The 21,116-nt window shown below is 32.6% G+C and overlaps 1 protein-coding gene across 1 annotated transcript; it reads right to left on the bottom strand.

Annotated features, from left to right (window-relative positions):
* Positions 1 to 4,532: 4,532 nt before the first annotated feature.
* On the bottom strand, positions 4,533 to 20,450 carry LOC139494338 (angiopoietin-1-like). The gene is made up of 5 exons (XM_071282505.1): positions 19,700 to 20,450; positions 10,301 to 10,425; positions 8,479 to 8,575; positions 6,598 to 6,768; positions 4,533 to 4,801 (listed from the first exon to the last, which is right to left on the bottom strand). The coding sequence occupies exons 1-5, from the start codon at positions 20,448 to 20,450 to the stop codon at positions 4,533 to 4,535; spliced, it is 1,413 nt and encodes a 470-aa protein (XP_071138606.1).
* Between the last annotated feature and the right edge of the window lie 666 nt (positions 20,451 to 21,116).

A 21,116-nucleotide genomic window follows, 5' to 3' on the forward strand; every position in this document is an offset into this window, starting at 1 on the left:
TTAGTTAATATCTTCAATATCTAATGCAAAGTGCAAAACACTATAGTACTATAGAAGCTGCATGGTATGTTGTAAATTGGGCTCACAGATAAGCTGGATTTGAAGACCAATGCGACTCGGATTTAGTTAAATGTATCGTAAAGGCATCTAAAAGAAAGCTTAATAGACCTATTCAGAATATTAGCTATGTGTTTTCTGGCTTATTCAGGACTTTTAAGGTACAGTGAACTATGTCAGATTAGAGCAAAAGCACATTACATTCGGAGACGATCATATTGATATCTATATTGAGAGTAGCAAAACCGATTGTTACAGAAAAGGAAAAAACGTTTTGATAGCTTAACTTGATCAAGCACAATCCCCCCCCCTTTCTGTTTTTTTTCTTTCTGCAAGGTCGTATCGCTCTTTTTTCGTTTATTTGTGTATTGAGTTTCTTTTCTAAATGTTACCGAAATGTAATTGTGTTTTCGATTTTTTTTTGAAAAAAAACTTTTATAAAACGATCACTGCGAACAAAGTGCGAATCGGACACACGATTGGTTTGTTTGACAGATAAAATGCCGTAATGTCTTCCTTTATTCTGCTTTCCATATTCATTGTCGTTCATAAGCGAAGTGTTGCATTATATTCATATTTAGCAATAACTTAAAAAAAACAACAACTTGTAAATCAACTCCGAAACCTGAAAATTATAAAAAGTATTATAGTGCCCTAGTTCATGAAAGAAGTTCTAGATTCGCCTTTGTACACAGGATCAGGTTTAGGTTATTTATGGCCCTTGTATTGCAGCATGATCTATCTCATTTTAATAGCATTACTTTATAGTTGAAAATGATGTTAGGAAGAATAAGAGCAACACCAGAGGTCAATTTTGATTACCTAAAAGACGGACGAGGAGAAATCTTTTGAAAAAAGAAATTCATAAAGACAACAGAAACAAGACTTACAACGAGCATAATCAACTTATTGAATTAGTGCAAAGAGACAACCTAAAAGCATGAGAAAATGGCTGTGATATAAGTATTGGTAGTGTTAACAATCAATTTGACAGTGATTTTTTTCCTCAAGAAACAGTTTTGATGAGTGACAAAATTATTGTATTGGAAGTTGGCTGTAATAAAAAAAATGTAATTGTCATTTGTTTTTTGGTTGTAAGTTTGTTTAATGATGAAAAGAATTGGGGTAATTAATAGTTTTTTATTTTATTTCAGTGATTGAACTATCATTTACCTGTAAGAATCAGTTAATATGTTACCTTTAGCTGTCCAATATTTTTAAGAAAGAAGAGGGCTTTTCTTAAAGATATTGGACAGCTAAAGGTAACATAATGGTTTCTTACAGGTATATGATAGTCCAATCACTGAAATAAAGAACAGGTAAAACAATAGAATGACGTCACAACAATGTTTTAAAAGTTTACTATCAACGACGGTTATATATTATTTTATAGAGATTACCTATCTAGTCTATAGTATGTCTGTGCATAGTATACAGAACAACGCGAAAATGATTGCAATAAAGAGAAAACAAATAGTTAACAGATTTTTTTAAATGTAGAGGGCTTAAAAAATTGACCTGTCCCAAAGTACGTATGCATTTTTTTACCTTTTCCGAAATTCTCCAATCAGTAAATGTTTTACAAAATATTCGTCCTACAACAGTTTACATACATTACTCTCGACATCGCTCTCAATGCCCGCGAATTTGCGGGTGTGTTCTAGTAAATATTTAAGTCATATCAATGATCAGAGTTTTGGTCTTCGGCAATATATGAATGGAGATGTTTTTTTTATTTAAACCAGCAGCACGCCAGAAGTGACCCCACCCTTTCCACTGTGTCCTATACAAGCCTCGTTTATTATAAGATCTCTGCTAGTTTTGAATCCCCTTTGTTTATATTCAGTGATTAATCCAGAAATTTTGAAAAAGGGACTGAATAAGGGGTTTTGATTAACTGAACTTTTATACATACTAAAATTCTGCCCGTAATGAACAAACTTTTCTATTTCAACAGTTTTGAAATTGTTTAACATGTGTCATTTTGGGGCTTTTAATAGCTGACTATGCGGTATGGGCTTTACGCATTGTCGAAGGCCATACGGTTACCTATCGTTGTTAGTTTCTGTGTCATTTGGTCTCTTGTGGAGAGTTGTCTCATTGACAATCATACTACATCTTTTTTTTTTTAATAATCATTCACTAATTATTAATCATTTGTTATTGTCTTAGTTGTAATTAGGTTTGAATTAACTTTCAATGACTGCAAGTTCTCTAAGAACGGTACTTTATGTATTTTATACTTTTGTTAGTTGTTCTATATTTGTTGGTTGCTTTGTGTCCTTTTTATCAGCCGAGTTCTTTTCAACGGGCTTTTACAGTTTGTTATTGTTTTGTTTTGTAACATCGTTATTTAAAGTTCCTGATTAAGCTCATATGTATGCTTTATCCCCGACAGATAATGCATGTTGTTCAGTGGTTGTAGCTGGTTGCTGTAATTTTTGTTTTTCGTTGACTTTTTTTAACTTATATTTTGCCGTCGGGTTATTCATTCAACTTATCACACATTTTGTAGGGGCCAAATATAGCTAACTTATCTGTATGAAGTTTGCTCAATATTTAGGCATTAAAGGAACGTACAGTTGCTTTCATCAACGCGATTTTGCCTCAAAGATCGCATTTATCCAATCAACATAATCAATAAAAAGGTTAAATTAACCTCCGATATCCCAAATATACCCTATAACATGGGGGTGGCTGTGGGTTTCTTCCTATATCTATACTATTAAACGAGAAGACCTCATTTTGTGTGTCGCTTCTCTTCCTTCCACAATTAAGATAATCATCATACTTTTGTGTCCTATAGGTACAATGCATAGTCGCATTTGTCATCCTCGCTAATGATTAATACGTTTTGGTTATTTTGGGAGGAAAACGAAAAAAAGCGTCCGGACATTGTTTCCGGCATCGGACAGACTTCTAAGTCATAGACAAGACTTCTGTTAGGAAGGTATTCGGTGATAGGACAGTTATTTTCGCTTTTTCTGTATGCTATGAGCATACATATACTATAAATAAAGTTAACGTTTGTATATGTTATTTTCTATCAATTCCAAGTTAACTATCAACGGCGGTTATATATTATTATATAGAGATTACCTATCTAGTCTATAGTACGTCTGTTCACAGTATACAGAACAACGCGAAAATGATTGAAATAAAGAGAAAACAAATAGTTAACAGATTTTTCAAAAAAAGGGAAGGGCTTAAAAAATGACCTGTCCCCAAGTATGTATGCATTTTGTTACCTTTCCCGAAATTCTCCAACCAGCAAATGTTTTACAAAATATTCGTCCTACAACAGTTTACATACATTACTCTCAACATCGCTCTCAATGCCCGCGATTTTGCAGGTGTGTTCTAGTAAATATTTAAGTCATAACATGGATCAGAGTTTTGGTTTTCGGCAATATATGAATGGGGAGGTGGTTTTTTTTTCAAACCAGCAGCACGCCAGAAGTGACCCCACCCTTTCCACTGTGCCCTATACAAGCCTCGTGTTTTATAAGATCTCTGCCAGTTTTGAGTCCCAATTGTTTATATTCAGGGATTAATCCAATAATTTTGAAAAAGAGACTGAATTGGGGGTTTCTATTAACTGAACTTTTATACATACTAAAATTCTGCCCGAAATGAACAAACTTTTCCATTTCAACAGTCTTAAAATTGTTTTACATGTGTCATTATAAAGCCTTCTATAGCTGACTATGCGGTATGGGCTTTACTCATTGTCGAAGGCCATACGCTTACCTATCGTTGTTAGTTTCTGTGTCATTTGGTCTCTTGTAGAGAGTTGTCTCATTAACAATCATACTACATCTTCTTTTTTTATATAATTGTTCACTAACTATTAATCATTTTTAATGTCTTAGTTGTAATTAGGTTTGAACTTACTTTCAATAACTGCAAGTTCTCTAAGAACGGTACTTTATGTATTTTATACTTTTGTTAGTTGTTCTATATTCTTTGGTTGCTTTGTGTCCCTTTTATCAGTCGAGTTATTTTCAACGGACTTTTACAGTTTGTTATTGTGTTGTTTTGTAACATCGGTATCTAAAGTTCCTGATTAAGCTCTTAGGTATGCTTTATCCCCGACATATTATGCATGTTGTTCAGTGTTTGTCGCTGGTTGCTGTCATTTTTGTTTTTCGTTGACTTTTTTAACTTATATTTTGCCGTCGGGTTTTTCATTCAACTTATCACATATTTTGTCATGTAGGGGCCAAATATAGCTAACTTATCTGTATGAGGTTTGCTAAATATTTAGGCATTAAGGGAACCTACAGTTGCTTTCATCAACGCGATTTTGTCTCTTGGTGAAGGTAGTCTCCTGATCCCTTATACCATATCTTATTTGTAATGTCATCGATGGCAGAAACGAAAACTTCATAAACTAAATGTTAAAATACGCCAATATTTACATTTTTTGAGATAGTATATTTATTCTTATTTTCAATTCAGAGCAGATTAATGAATTATGCTCTTTCCCGAGATCTTTTTATCATCATTGTAGACGCCTTCAAAGAGTAGTACGGATCTGATGCTGATGGCCAACCATACCAGTGCATCGCTCTTCCATTCGTTACGGGTCCTGCCAAGTAAGGTCCATTTAAATTAACAAAACCACAAGTACTAGACCACCATCCACCTTGTCGTTTGAAGTTACATTGGTCATCACGATCACCATTATCTTGATCTTTTGTACTGAACATAAACGAGTCGTGACTGTATGAAAATAAGTCACCTGAAAATCAAGCCCGTATTATAATAAGCTGCTTCGTAAAATTGGTCATGACAAAAAATCCTGCAGATACTTAAATTTGAAAATAAATGACAAATTGTTTTTGCCAAAAAACTCTTGGAACATATCTCATGCTTATTCAACAATAAAATAGCTGAGTAGGTTAACAGCATTATCTGATGATTATTTGGATTTTCAGTGGAAACAAGAGCACATTGAAGCAAACATATCATCTTGCAATAGATATGCCATGCACAGATCTCTGAAACTGTTTCAGCATCATATTACGTTTACACAGCATAGTTGTATACAGTTTATTCAATTGTTTTTTTAAATGTACATTGTAGGTATCAGTTATGCATTTGTAACCCTACTTTGATATTGTGTAAGGACATGTTAGATACATGGGTTAAAAAAAGAACAAGAAAAATCTATACCTGACCATTACTTGACCTGAAAATTCAAACTATGTCATACCTCAATAGAAAGCCAATAGCATACTAACGGAAGGATATTTCATAGTCTGTTAGAACAAATCTATGTAACTCCAAATGTAGGATGTTTTACCACAAAGGTATGACAATCTTCTACTAGTATATGCCAATGGATATTCATTTTGCGTATCGTCGGACCGACGTGTTTTTTTTGTATTTAAATGAAGCAGAATGCATACAGAAAGTTTTCAAAAAGATAAACAAGAAACAAAAATTTTGCTATGCTCTTTAATTTCACTTTAAAGTATATTGTCCCTGAATGACTACATGTTAGTTACTGCTTGCATCTCATATTTCTACGAACAAGATATCATGGACACTATCGAAACTAGAATTATGCTTTGTATAGTGATCTTTTCCACAGCAAAGATGGACGACATCAAACTAAAATCTTTGACAAATGTAACGATCTGAATTTCCAATTGTAAACTTCCAGTTTTTTTAGGAAAAATATTCCTTTTTTTTATTGTACAGTGCTTAAATATTTATGAATACTTATTTTTCATGCATATTTACAATCTTTGGACTAAATAGAATCAAAAGTATGTGTTTTGAGGTGAAATGACTGATTTTAACTCATATCTGAATATAAATCATTATTGATAACTTAAACAAGTAGAATTCTGCTTAAGCTGATGCTAGAGGTTGTCTTCAACTTGCTATGAGGTACCAATATTTTGCTCATTGTTGAATGCATGAACTCATGTTGAATTCAAGAGGGGAAGTAGTATCAAAAAGGCATCGTGTCATAGCATTGTTTACCCGGTATTGTTTTTGATTGTGTCTAAAGAACGTTTACTTTATACCCCACCTATTTCATTTTCATTTACCTTTTCCATAGTTCTCAATATTTTTTTAAAAGTGTGATGTGTTCATACCTATTTATCTGTATTAAGTGACTTCTACAGCAATCAAACAATTTTAGCTTCAACGGCAATTAACAGAAGTAAACAAAGAACAAAAACGTTCTAACAGAAACTACTGTTTTTCAAAGTCTCTTTAAATGTCAGAAAAATTTAAATGATATCTACTAATTTCCCTTATTGTTCAATTGTAATAGTTAATTAATTGTCAGGCTAATAAATCCAACCCACTTGTCTGTCAAAAAAACTAAACTCCGCCTTTCCACGTGAAATCGAAAAAAATTGACGTGAAAATCATTAGTCTGTTGCAACAGCAATGCATATCATTTTTGCATAGTGCAGTAAACGCTATATATTTCTTTAAAAACTATGCAAACATAAAATAATTTTACGTCAGAAGGACATTCTTACAGGAAGTATAATAATGATCAGTTACACGTACTTAAACCAGGTGTTCCTGAATATCCAGTAATTCCTAACTGATACTTTCTGTGTTCATCTCCAAAATTGAAAACAGAGTAATTAGCATATGCAAAGCTTTCATTGAAGGCCTGTATATAAATAGATAAGCGGTGAGCTGTAGAGGCGGATATTTGGTGCAAATTGTCGTTACCTGAAAAAAGAAACGAAAAGGTAACAAATAAAAGCAATAGTAGTATACCACTGTTTGTTCAAAAGTCATACAACGGTTAGGTGAACACAAATCCAGGTTACAAACTAAAACTGAGGAAAACACATCAACTATAAGAGGAAATGGACGAAACAACAGAAACACTAAAATGAAACAAAAATCCAAACGACAATGTTACACACACAGAAACGAACTATAAGATAACAACTGCTATATTCCTGACTTGAAACGGGACATTTTAAGGAGAAAATGCTGGGTTGATCCTGGTTTTGTGGCTAGCCAAATCTCTGTTATGGCAATGTTAAAGATAACTCTAAAAGCACAATATTACATGACAGGACTACAGTACAATAACATGCTTTTACATACGAATAGAAAATTAAAAAAAATAAATAAAATTACAACTAAAAACGATAAGATATTTAACAATATCCGACCAGAATTACAAATACAACATCATTACCGAATACATGAATGTTGGATAACAAATAACCTGACACGTCTGATAGCGAATTCACATTCAGCAAAACAGTCATATTTAAGAATAGGTCATGTTCGGTACTCAAAAGACCAGACGAAGTAAATGTTAATCCATAATCTAAGACGTGGTTAAAATGTCCTAGTTATTTTAGACAAATACACATGGTATGGATCAACATATTCGTGAAAAACAAAAAAATACATAAGTGATTGGTTAATTGTTATTGATGAACGACCATCAAGCCCAAAAATTAAGACTGAATCATGGCGAGGATATAAATATTTTTTGGTAGTATTGCAATATCCCGCGTTTCCAATTGATACGATATTCCCGTGATTGCTTTTCATATCATTATTTCCTTTATAGAGGGTTGCTGCTCACAAGGAAGTTATTAAACCAAGAGTTCCAAATGGTGAAGTTAAAATCATCCCTTCTTAAAATTTACGGACGCCATCACGAGTTGGTTGACCGTTATGGAATAACCGTTTCACAGATGATATCGGATATGTTACTTACGTCGTAACTACAATCTCCTTCCCTTTTCATGAATGTGACCTACCGAATAAGACTATTTACCGGGTTTGAAATAACATAAGCAACACGGCGGGTGCCACATGTGGAGCAGTATCTGCCTACCCTTTTGGAGTAACCGAGATCACCCCAGTTGGTTTTTTTTGGAGTTCGTGTTTCTCAGTCTTTAGTTTTTTAAGTTGTTTCTTGTGTACTATTATTTGTCTGTTTGTCTTATTCATTTTCAGCCATGGCATTGTCAGATTATTTTCGATTTATGAGTTTGACTGTTCCTCTGGTATCTTTCGCCCCTCCTTTTCCATCAGGACACATCTGCCGGATTTCTAACAGTTATAATGGGAAATACAATATTTCAAGATTCAGTAACTGATATATTTACATAAAATCATGAACTCGAAGTCAGGATCCTCTGTCCTTTTTTAGTCTTGATATTTTAAAAATTGTTTTTAGTTTATTTATATGTTTTAGAGTTCATAGTGACGTCAGTTGTCACTGAACTAGTACACTTTTTTGTTTAGGGGCTAGCTGAAGCCAGCCTCCTGGTGAGGGAATTTCTCGCTGTTTTGAAGAACCTGTAATGGTCTTGGGTTGTTTTGTACTCTTTGGCCGGATTGTTGTATATTTAATAATATCCCCATTTTCATTCTCAATTGTATCTCAATGTTTTTTATGTATCCTACCCAGCCAATATTCTCCACTAGCTGAACCGAATCCACTCCTATACTCATCCCAAGTGCGGTCAAAATCCACAGCACCATTAAATCTTCTCTGTATTACCTGCAATTGTGTTACATTATTACTATTCTTGTCAATTTTATTCGTTTTGAAAACTACTGAAAAGTACTGAAAACCTTCCATCCATTACCGGTAGACTTTACATAGATAAATAAAATCGTATAAGATAAGCAAAATGAGGATGTTACATTTGATGTATGCCTTTTTGTGCTTCTTCGTTAAAATTGTTGTTTTTATAGTGATTAAGATGATAACATAATGTTGACTGCTGTACCCCTATTTTTGACATTTTTACTCTTTGAGTATGTTTGTTTTTTTCACGCATCGTTGACAATGTAATGGAATTAGATGCGACTGTCATACAATTAAGAGGTTTAGCTAGCTATAAAACCAGGTTCAATCCACCATTTTCTACATTAGAAAATGTCTGTACCAAGTCAGGAATATGACAGTTGTTATCCATTCAATTGCTATGTTTGGACTTTTGATTTTGCCTTTTGATTTTGGACTTTCCTTTTTGAATTTTCCTCGGAGTTCAGTATTTTTGTGTTTTGACTTTTTATGATAAACAGACAAAAACAAAATATTTATGTTGTTGTAAAACATATATATTTTTATGTTTTGTAATGTTCCTTGATGATTGATAAATTATACGCATGTTATGTTTTAATGAAAACACTAATACAAAGTTTGTGTATTCTCTATAGTATTATTGGCACATAGCAAAGGAAAGAGTGACCTTATAAAATCAATACAAAATCAACTGCAGATATAAAGTGATATTTTATCATCATTATTCGTTTTTAAATATGACATGTATGATGGTAAATACTAACCCATTTAAAGAGTATTTATTTTATACTGTATGTGTTTGTCCGTTTACGTGCTATTAACCTCTTAAGCTTTCTGTTTTGTTCAGAAGACTGTTCTCCTTAAAATGGGTGTTATTCTTTTAATACGAGACACTTGCGAAAATTTTGAAACGCTTACTTAAGCGCATTCTTTTCATTATGCTATCAAATACCAACAGTGCAGCGTCTTTCCGGTCCTGTCTATGTTGGTTCCCTGTTGCAATATTGTTGTGATACATGGACAGTTTACACACCGAATGTATGAAAAATTACATAGCCCACGTCATTTCTTCACAAAAAATTATGTGAAGAAATTAAAATAAAAAAGAATCGACTACATTGTAATTTAATCAATTTGTATGACAGATGTCAAATCATCTATCTTGTCTACAATGTCAAAAAGGGGTCATGGGCAGGCGAAAACATTCATTTACTTTTCGTTACAGCACAAACAAATTTTCCCTTTCTAGAGTACGTAGACATATCATTTATAGTTAATCAGAGAAACACCAACTTAAGAAGCTCAGGACAATGTCGCAGATGGTTACTAAAATCAAATCAATAACTTGGTAAATTATTTTTATCGTTTTTATCCTGTTTTAAGCTACAGGCGTTAACTATAATGGTTGCGTACACTTCGCCTTGATTAATTGTGTTTGTTTGTTATACTCATTGCTGTAACGTTAAGAACATCCATTCATTTTTTTTTTGTGTTTTATTCGGACAAAGACAATACTTGAAAAGATAGCATACAGTAGTTGTCGTCAAATGACAATATTATAACAAGCATTCATCTGTTCGAATAATTATGAAATACCTGTGGAATCTAATTACAAACTGATAATAAAATAAGTTAATATGGTATAATTTCGTTCCTGAACATCACAATAGATTTAGAGATTATACAAAAACTCACAGTCCACGTCCCATTATTGGCAACAATGCAATACACTTGTACTGGGTGAATACCATTAGGGTATACTGTATGCACTCCTGTTATTATGTTCGTCAAATCATCACACTCACGTGGCAGTTTACTTTCTAAAAGTAAATATTGACAATATATTTCATAGCAACGAAAGACGGGAGATGACAAAATAAAGTTAATACAATTGTAACAAAAGTTTCCGTAGGTATAAAATTTCGTAAATGCAGAGAATATGTTATTTTCATGGGTTCTAAAATTCGTGGTTTTGAAAATCCTTCGTACTATTGTTTAGAATTTTGTTCATGTGTTTAGGTGTCTGAATAATTGGTTCATTTTTGCCAACGAAATCCACGAAAATCGGTACCCAACGAATAATTTCGATTTAACAGTGTTTTTTGTAAATTTTGCGAAGAAAACATAAAGGTGTTCCAAGCCAAAATAATTTTTAACAGAAAAATAAAATAAAACCGATGATTGACCACAAACATTAAAATTGAACAATGCGTACTGTAACGAAAACTGGGAGCACGTATGAACTTATTGTAATATTAAACGGTTATTTTGATCTGAAAAACTAATAAATGACTACATTCTCAATAAGTAATTCATTTTCAGTTGTGCCAGACAAATCCCCTACTATATGTATATTGAGCACTGTTCAGACAATTCGCTTCAGTCAATTAAGATCTATCCAGTCTATGTTACAACTGTTATTTTATATGTTGATACTTGTTTAATCTACACCATACTATTGTGCCTGGAAAGCCACTGAACAGTACTGAATTGACTGCAAGCAAAAATATCTGTCGGACTTTTCAGATGATGTTAAGAAAAGAATATTTTGTTTAAAGTCTGCATCATATAAAAGAGGAAACAAGTTTATTTTGTTCAATTCATTGTTAACTCAGTTGCATTATCCGTATGTGGAATCTAAATAACTGAAAAGAACTTGATGTATATTTAAAATCTCTTTAAAATAGATTTTATCAAACCCTTCGATTTTCCCACCCTTTACACCATACCACATGAAAAGTATAACTTCATCTTAAAGGAATAAACCACAATGCTTTCCTTCATAAACAGTGGTCCCATAAGCTACTTTTTTTTATTGTAATGGGATATTGATTCTCATTTCGTGTATGAGCCCCCCAAAAAACTATATAATCAGGTTTAATCTAACATTTTCTTCTTGAAAAATAACTGTACCAAGTCAGAAATATGACGATGATTTCATTCGTTTGAGTTCTTGATTTTTTTATTCTGTCATTTGTTAAGGGACTTTCCACTTTGAATTTTCCTTGGAGTTTGGTGTTTTTTTTATTTTCTTTATACAAACTTCACATACGTATTTAATATACATTTTTATGGCTCGTACGATATTCAAAAGCTTGCAGCTGCTACTCAGAATTTGTAAAACGTTCTCTGTGTCTGGGCAAAAATAATGAGCAAGGGTGGTGTATATTTAAACAATCTTTGCTGCTTGATCTAAATTATTATCACATCTACCTATTATGTTTTTGGTGCTCAACAAATTAAGTCAATATAACTGAGTTAGAAACGATGTCATATATAAGTCGGAGGTTTCGTTAGAGATTAAACCATATTCAGCCCATCATTTTCTTTAGAAAATGCCTGTAACAAGACAGGAATATGACAGTTGTTTCTCAATAGTTCCGTTGATTGATAACGTTTGATCTAGTCACATTTTAATGAATTTCTCGTTTTCAATTTTCTATGTCGATTTGTTATACTGTTTTCACACATAAATGCAAAATACTGAAATAAGGCCTTTAATCGTTATGAAGTATGATATTTGTTTAAGAGAAAAGTGTTAGACAAATAATATTTTTCCCACCATGAAAACTCATCGCTCCTTAATATGATTAACTTTATACATTAATATAAATGTTTTGCTAAGGTAGACGTGTATAGAAGGAAATCTGCTACATAACGGTAAAATGAAGAAAATCAAGGATGCAAAGCGAAACAACATGAACTTTTAGGGACTCTTTATTCCATAATAAGTTTCCATTATAGCAATATTTTCAAATATTATAAAGTCCAGAAAAGGTTGTTCAATTGAGAACTTATGTTAGAAAACGCAAGCAATACTATATTTTTTCTACCGTTCTCACTTCGATTTAAACATTGGTAGTTTTGTTTATTTCCTACAATCTCTGTTTACTACAGATGTTTTTCTTTTTTTTTTCGAACAATTAATGGAGATAATGTTTCATACTCATATATATTTATTATAATCAATTAGTAGGTGCCAGTCCATATAAGAATCAGGCAAATTAAAAAAAAATCAAAAATAACATATTTGAATAATTCATCTAATCTACAAAATTTATTACCTCTAGTCGATCAAAATATAACTGTATCATCAATATGACCTACATGTTGCCTGTAACTTGGATAACATTATGAGAATGCTAAAGAAAAGTCATGAAGAGAGCAGCTATTATCAACCACTTTAAGAGTTGCTAAAAAATCATGCATGTCCTTTCCAACTCAGATACATAGTGGTGCCATAAAGACTTGTCAAAAATTGTACTTAAGTCAGTTTAAGGTAAACACCAATTTGTATAAGCATTCAATTTTATTCATCACATATCCATTGAAATTTTTTTACCCTGTCCCCCTTAGTCATGTTCTATTTTTGTAACTTTAGTATAGTTTACATTTTAAAATTTGTTAACATATCAGTTGAAGGCAAACTACTTATGATAAGTCGTTGATATTTGGTATGCAGTAGTATTTATCGTTAATGGCAATTTTTTTTTCTTCAGACATTATTAGGCCCTATACCTTCAATAATGGTTAACTTTGAATATTTTGCATATTTAAAATTTAAAAAAGGGCTTTTTTGATTTTATCCTTTGCATTTTCTATCAAATTTACATACAGACAAAACATATCTGTGTCAAGTTCTTTTTTACTTTTACGTATTCTAGTGACAAAAAAAATAAAAAGAAATACATTAGTGGAAGATATTAGCAATCCAAATCGAAGGAAGCAGATATTGCAACACCTAGAACATTGTATGCATGTTCATATGTACCTAGGACTAGACACGCGCATCAGATAACTGCAGGTGTTTTGCTTGAATATTTAATGTCGGCGTATGAAAGCTAAACGCAGAAAATATAATTATGTCATGACTCTGCGACGTTCAATGATTTGATAGACTGGTGTAACGAAATATAGTCATCTCGACCACAGTTTAATTCCTGGCGTTCAATTATAAATTAAGAACTTCTTGTGCTTTCATGAGTCAGATTTCGTTCTTTACAAACAGTGCATATAAAGCATGATACCGTAATTTCTTAGGTCTTGATGGTGTTAACTATGCTCGATCGTTACCGATCCATCTCCGATATATGGCTTACCTTCCCGAACATCATCCCATTTGAAAATGATATTTTTACAGTACGTAAGACCAGCAATTTTTTTTCTTATATAATTGGTCAGGCACAAAAACAGAATAATGCAATTGTGAATGGTGATTTTGGTGCCATAAGTTTAAATGAAGATCCCTTTTAGACAAAAGTAAAATCACAAAAATACTGAACTCAGAGGAAAATCAAATCGGAAAGTCCATAATCATATGGCAAATTCAAATGACAAAACACATCAAAAACGAATGGACAAGAACTGTTAAATTGCTGCCTTGGTACAGGCAAATGGATGGTAGCTTGACCAAAAGTCAGTAGACTAGAAGATGAACTTGAAAGATATAGTGGTTTGAGTCATTCTACAACAGATGAACGAGTTTGGAAATCCATTTCTAGAAATCGTCAGATTTGTAAAAACATTACTCTATTAAGGAAATTGTTGATTCGGAAACAAGTAAGATATGTATATAAACTGTAAGATATTGGTCCAAACAATTCGAAGATCTTCTGAAGCAAATGCAAAAACAAGGAGAACCTGCTTTTTATACCAGATCAAAAAGAACAACTTCCTATCATGGTTGTCAAATGAAACTGGAAACGTCTTTGTCAAAAACAAAGCTAGAGAACCGTAAAAGTGATGGCGATATGTTTTCTAGACTTTTCATTTCTTGTCACAGTAGACAGTTTGACTTGGAATATTTCTTTATCCATAAACACCAAACTGCTCCTTTGTCTTTGTCTCAAGATGTGACTTTAAACAGTGGTATGAAATCACTGCTAATTGGTATACTTTAAACATTCTGCGATTTGCAGATCCAAATTCTTACGCATTTATCGTTGGCGGGGTAGCATTTGTTAATTCCAGGCCACCAAGTTGGGCAAAACTATTTGATGATTATGCAAATGATGTCATACTGCCTCACATGAAATCTTGCATCGATAAGTATTCAAAAGTAGACATTGTATTTGACGTTTACTAAATGCATAATTTAAAGGCTGTGACAAGACAAAGGCAATGTTATTGTGCTGACGGGAAATATGTTGTTTCTGGTAAAACACCAAGGGTTTAGGAGTGGTTTCTCTGTAAAAATGACAACAAAACGATTTTTTTCAAGTTGAAACAGAATTGCTTATTTATAAACTAATAAAAAAGCATTTTACTCATGTTACTCACGGTGAAAATATTCTTTGCAATTTCAATCAGAATACTTCCAAGTTTTCAACTTGTTATCACGAAGACTTTTGATGGCTGTCTGTACGTGACATATCAAATGCGTTCGGTCCTCGTGTAGCTGCTCTTCCTTTCTTCCATGCATTCAGTGGATGTGAAAGTTTGTCGGATTTTCGTGGGAAAGAGAAGAGGTCAGCTTGGCTGCCATTGGACGTATTTCCAGATGTAACAGACGTTTTTTTTTCGCTTAAGTATGAAGACACATACATAGACATCATAGAAGCATTTGTTTGCCTCGTGTATGACAGAACATCATCAACATCTGCTGTTAACGAGGCACGATGCGAATTGTTTGCCAGAGAGCAGCGGCATTGTGATGCAATTCCACCTACGACCTCTTTTCCGGAGCACACCAAAAGAGAAGCATACCAAGGGGGACATGTCTGGGCTCAGTCATGAACACTGGGGTTGGATGAGAGAAAAAATCATTGACAGTTTGAAACCAAAATGGACTTCTTTGGCTGCATGTCAGAAACTTTTGAAATGCGGAGGCAAAAAATCCAGCTTTGTTGGTAACTGTCAATGCTACCGTTCTGACCTACCTTGTACAATGTTGTACGGGTTTTTGTATTGGCAGTTGTCAGATAATTATAAGGTAAACAACCTGTCTTTCTAACCAAACTAGACATATAAACTTAACAAAGACATTGATAATTATGTTAAGTTGACATTTTCAACGTTTTTGCCGCCATTTTGGAACCAGAAGTCACTCTTTTTTCTTCATGTATGTGTTGTTTTGTTGTACTTGGAGAACTGAATTTTACGTTTTATCAAAACTTACATTGAAATATACCTATAACACAGCTTGCAAGGATTTACGAAATGTAGCCAATTGGATATGACGCAATTTGCAAAACGAGCGGTGGCCATCTTGAAAAAATGGAAATTTTTCTTGGCCAGCAGCTGATCTTTTTTAATTATCATTTAGTCAACTTTCATACCAAATTTCATGCTTGTATCACGATTGCACAATTATTTCCATACTATCTCCAACTACTTTTAACATTTTGAAAAGCAAAAAAATGACGAGTGCTTGAAAAATCAATGGTAAGCAAACAGCAAAACAATCATCCACCTGGGACTTATTTAAAAATTGTATACAGGTCCCAGGGTCCACCAGCATGTACCACATTAATGATCATTTCCTTAGTGTTCGTTTTTTCAACTTCTATCAATAACATTGCAATCTGTCAAAAGGATTACTTATTAAATAATTGAAATCAAAATTATCAACATGAATTGTGAATAAATTACTAATCTATTTTGATATTTCTATAATTTCATATGATTTCAGAATTTATGATTGAAAGACTCGACATCGGCAAAGTTAAATTAGGAAAATCATATTGTGATGCCAACATAGCTTACTTGAACTGTTTGTAGCGAATTGACATGATGAAAGATCGTGCCTTCCAATTGACCAACATTTCAGTAGAGAACGATTACAGCTCATCCTCAATTCATGGATAAATTGCATTCGACCTTAACGAATTGATATATATCAATCTAAAACCCAGACAAATTTTGAAGTCATGATAAATATATAATGACAAGGACAATTTGAATGCTGTCAATTGATGAATTATCTGTGTGTGAGGGTATAACAATTGAGATTGGTTGAGTAACACAATAATAAGAACTAATATTCTGAAATAAGATAAATATAAATGTATTTGGATGCAGCTTTTTCTTGGTCAGTAATTTAAAAGCGTGATAACAAAGGAATGAAATACTTTCTTGTTTTTAAATTTGTTGCATGTTAATTTTGAACTACACTTTTGGAATTAAATGTTATTATGTTAAATAGGGTTTTTGACCAGAATGTTGTGTGGTTCATTACGTATGCTGCACATGTAAATTTGATAGTCTAAAATCATTCCTAGTAGATATATTGCAATTAATTTTTTCCAATATGATTAGAACATACAAGTACATTACACAAGGAAGTAAGTAGATTTAGTATGGTTGTCAATGAGATAAGTATCCAACAGTCCTAATTAAGCGAATCTATATCCTGTTAGTAAATCCTAGTATAGGTCACTGCACGACATTTAACAACCAGCAAAACCAATAATACATATTCAGCTATAATTGACCCAAACATGACAAAATCAGAACCTAATAAAATACCCGTAATTCATTTTAGGTTCATAAAGAATATGCAACCATGTTATTTATGTATTTGTATTTATTACAATTGAACTTAATTAAGCATATACTAACAGCATATTATGATGAATGCGATAAATTAGGTTAAATAATCAAAATATGAGCATCAATGAGGTAAAACCAATTTAACTTGAAAACAATTTGTTACAAGTTCAAATTTTTCCAGTTTCACCTCAAACTTTATGTTACACATACTTTTTTGTAAAATCATTTAAAACCAACAAAACATTACTTGGTGGGACATGAGCTGTCAAATTCGTGTCCACTGATTTGACTCAAATTTTCATATCCGACTTACAACATACTTAAACGTGTATCCAAATTAAAAAAAAAATTTAATATGAACAAATTACGATGCATGAACACAGTAATATGTATTAACATTTTGTGTGTATTTTAGTCAACACGCCATCTTATTAACCATCGAGGTGACATCCGATATAGATATAAATAGATTGCGAAATTATGCAATTGTATTTTTCTAGGTCTGTTTGATTTCATATAATGGGTAAAAAAAACATGTTAATGTTCGTTTTCACCTGTATACATACATACAAATGAGTTTTTGTGGGTCGAATCAGTCAACCGAATGGCTTACCCTTGTTTCACTTCCAATGTTGACATTCTTATCCTTTTCACTCTAGCAAAGGGGCTAAATCAATTATACGGATGCAATGAGGTCGAATTATATACAACTAATAACTTCACTCAGCTTATTTTGACAATTTTAACCAAACTTGCTGCTTAAGGTAGTTCAGGGGTATAAAACAAAATGTAAGAATTTTCTTAAACCTTGCCAAAATGAAGATTTTACTAATTTTTTTTATTTTTTTTTTTGTAAATGATAAAAAGTATGGGTCATCACGCTATTTTTCAAGGTACGAGTCGTTCAAAATTGCCAAAACTTGCTTACTAGATTGTTCACGAAAAAAACAAATGTTTGTGCATACAAAGAAATCTATGAGACAGAATTTTGAAATAAAATATGAGAAGATAGGTTTTATAATTTATTTTAAGAAAATAAAAAGAAAAAAATGGTGTCACTGCACTTGATTTCTAAAAAGTAAAAATGAAAAATTCCCTCTACGTCCAGTATAATTTTTGTACTAAAAGAGTTATCTCCCCTTCAATGGCTTATTTGAAAATTTGAATCTAAAAGCACAGTTATTTGGTATTTGTTAAAACATTTTCGATAATGCAAGGAATAATTAAGTTTTATCTAAATTAACAATGTAACTGTAATGATTTTAAAGGGTTATGTGTATGTGTTATATTACCTAAGTATAACAATCCTAGGGTTGAGTCATTTGTCATCTAGAAGGTCGCTCATCAATGTGGGGACGTCAGATCTGGATAACAACTAGGGTAATGACTGTAAAATATTTCATGGGGAACCTCGGAATTCCTTAACATGACGTGGTAGTCTTCTGAGTGTACATTGGTAATAGTATATGTAGTTACGAGTATACCATATTCATAACATTCCTCCCTCTTTCGTAGAATTGGACCCGTTCTGTAGAATTACTGTTTGAAGTTTACATGTGAGAATAAATATCCTTAATTGAAACCTCTAGTCAGTAAATTTGTAGTTGATACATGTAGATAAATTCTCAAATGTGATGCCGTATACATAACGCTTTAATAATTTAATTTCAGCCACCCTTTTTCTTCTGTACACATATATATATATATATAAAACAATCTCTATATACAAAATTGATTATGAAGATTATGAAATATAATGTTTTATTAATGCCTATTTTAAAACGTCTTTACAACCACATCAAAAACACAGCTTAATTTTCATCACGGCATCTTGTGCTTGGTGAACAAGCCTGTCCATCCGGAGGACATCACACATTTGGAAGTAGAATTATCCAAAGAATACAGGACGCATGTCTCCCAAAACGCAAATGCAAAATATGACTTTGAAATAAATATCCTTTCCACTTCCTCCCTCTTCCATAACAACAATGGTTCTATTCCAAAAACATAAGTTGGGTACGGTTACATGAATGCAACTACAATTTCGTTGGGGTGAAATAGTTTACTTCGTCGTTGTAAAGATAAAACCAGTAGAAATCTTGGAAGATAGGGTATTAGAAAGAGCCACATAAATGATTAATATGAATAAAATGATTGCCGACATAAACCATGGTAAAGCTTAAATTATTGTAACTTTCATGGAGAAACATCACTTTGAGTTGAATAAATGGATGGATTATCTTTTGATCATTCAAGTCCAGTGACGAATATCTAAAGAAATTAATGTCATAAAGTTATATATATACATTGTAATTATATATCTCAAATATTAATTCAAATACATTATACGCTAGTATACGTATGCATGGCAGTAACTATAGCATTCAATATAAAAGTAATACTGATATAAATAGTACAGTAACTATATTCATTTATTTTCAATCAAATTTTAAAAAAACATAAAAACACAACTCAAGAAACTAATTTCAGTATCTCCATCTTGGATTGCAGAAATATCAAATGGTGTGTACGTCACCAATCGTTCAGTTTGAACATCATTTTTGTCAAGGTTCAAGTTCCAATCCGATCTCCCCGATGCTTTACTATGGAATTGTTTAGCCTTAGGTCTCTTCCATCTAAGTTTCCCGTCTTTACCCCAACTCCTTGTATTTGGTAACCTTCTCATTGTTACTTGTTCTTCTTTTCTTTTTATTGTTCTCATGATATTCCTTTTACTTGTATCACTTTCTTTTTTCTTGGTGATCAAGTTCTGCGTTACCATTTTTATCTGTTTTTCCAAGCTAATTTTCTTGTATTTGGACCTTTCAGTCTTTACGTAAGCTTTCTCTTCTGTATCTTTCAAACTATCTCTGACTAGATTGTTGTTTTCGTATGCTCTTATACATCTCTTTGCTTCCTGATTTTTGTCTGTATGTGTTTTTCCTTTTAATATTGTTCCTTCAAGGAAACCAGGAGCAATATGTTCATCTTCTGCTTTGAAGGTATTGTGATGGTTGATGGCTATCTGTGTAAAATGCATGCTCCATTTCTGTTCTTGATCAAAGTGTATTAGAGTTTGTTTATCATCTGATGTTTGTGTAGTCTGATCTTTTACCTCTTTTCTTTTTGTAAGACTGGATTCTTTTTCCGATGATAGATTATCAGTTTGTGTCAATTGTTCTGTCTTCAGAATCTGTCTTTTGACGCAGTTACTCAGGGTATCTTGAAGACTGTTTCCCTCTTTATTACTATCTCGTTCTCTATTTTCTCCTTCATCATGTTTATGGGTCTCCGTTTTGCCATGTGATATCATCCAGTAACGATATTGTTTATCCTTCAGTTCAAGAGTCAACATGTTATCTTTGCATTATACATAATTTTGAGTAAGGCGGTCAATGATGTTACTAATCAATTCTAGTTCTGATTGACTTAACTGGTTTTGATATGAATTTATGTTGAGTAACTGTTTTAAGTCTTTATTTTCTCCTTTTTCGTGATTGGTTTGAGTTTGCCTGACCTGGTTGTATGTTAGTATACACTTTGAATCGTCATTGGCATTTATGTTTTCTTCTAAAATATGTTCCTGTCTGCTTGTTGACCTCTTCTTATCTAGGTTATTATTTTCTTTTACCATTGATTGAAGGAGTAGATGGAGTTTGTGTCGAGTTATTAATCTTGATGATTCTTTTGTTTTACCTGCATTGACTTCACTTGGATTTATTTTCTTATCACAGTCATTTTTTTCTTCATTGAAACTGTAAAAACTGGTTGGTATTTTCTGCCCTTTTTCATCGACTTCACATATTGCTGGTTTGTAGTTGGGACTGGGACTTTCCTTTGTCTGTATTGTATCATCATATTTACCTAACCAATCTGTTTCGTACTTAAGACTGGGACTTTCCTCCGTCGGGATTACAAGTATCATCATCTTCACCTAACCAATCGGTTTCATACTTTGAACTGTGACTTTCCATTGTGTAAAAAGCATTTTCCTTCACATCTTTGGAATGGCATGGTGTTT

Source organism: Mytilus edulis, chromosome 11, assembly GCF_963676685.1.
Source record: "Mytilus edulis chromosome 11, xbMytEdul2.2, whole genome shotgun sequence".
NCBI lineage: Eukaryota > Metazoa > Mollusca > Bivalvia > Mytilida > Mytilidae > Mytilus > Mytilus edulis.

Excerpts from the sequence above, each read along its gene's own strand:
- LOC139494338 (XM_071282505.1), bottom strand. The coding sequence starts at position 20,450 with ATGTTGACTCTTGAACTGAAGGATAAACAATATCGTTACTGGATGATA. Across the intron at positions 10,426-19,699 it reads TAAGGCTAAACAATTCCATA|AAAGTAAACTGCCACGTGAG; the intron begins GTAAAGCATCGG and ends ATTTACTTTTAG. Across the intron at positions 6,769-8,478 it reads TAGTGGAGAATATTGGCTGG|GTAACGACAATTTGCACCAA; the intron begins GTAGGATACATA and ends TTCTTTTTTCAG.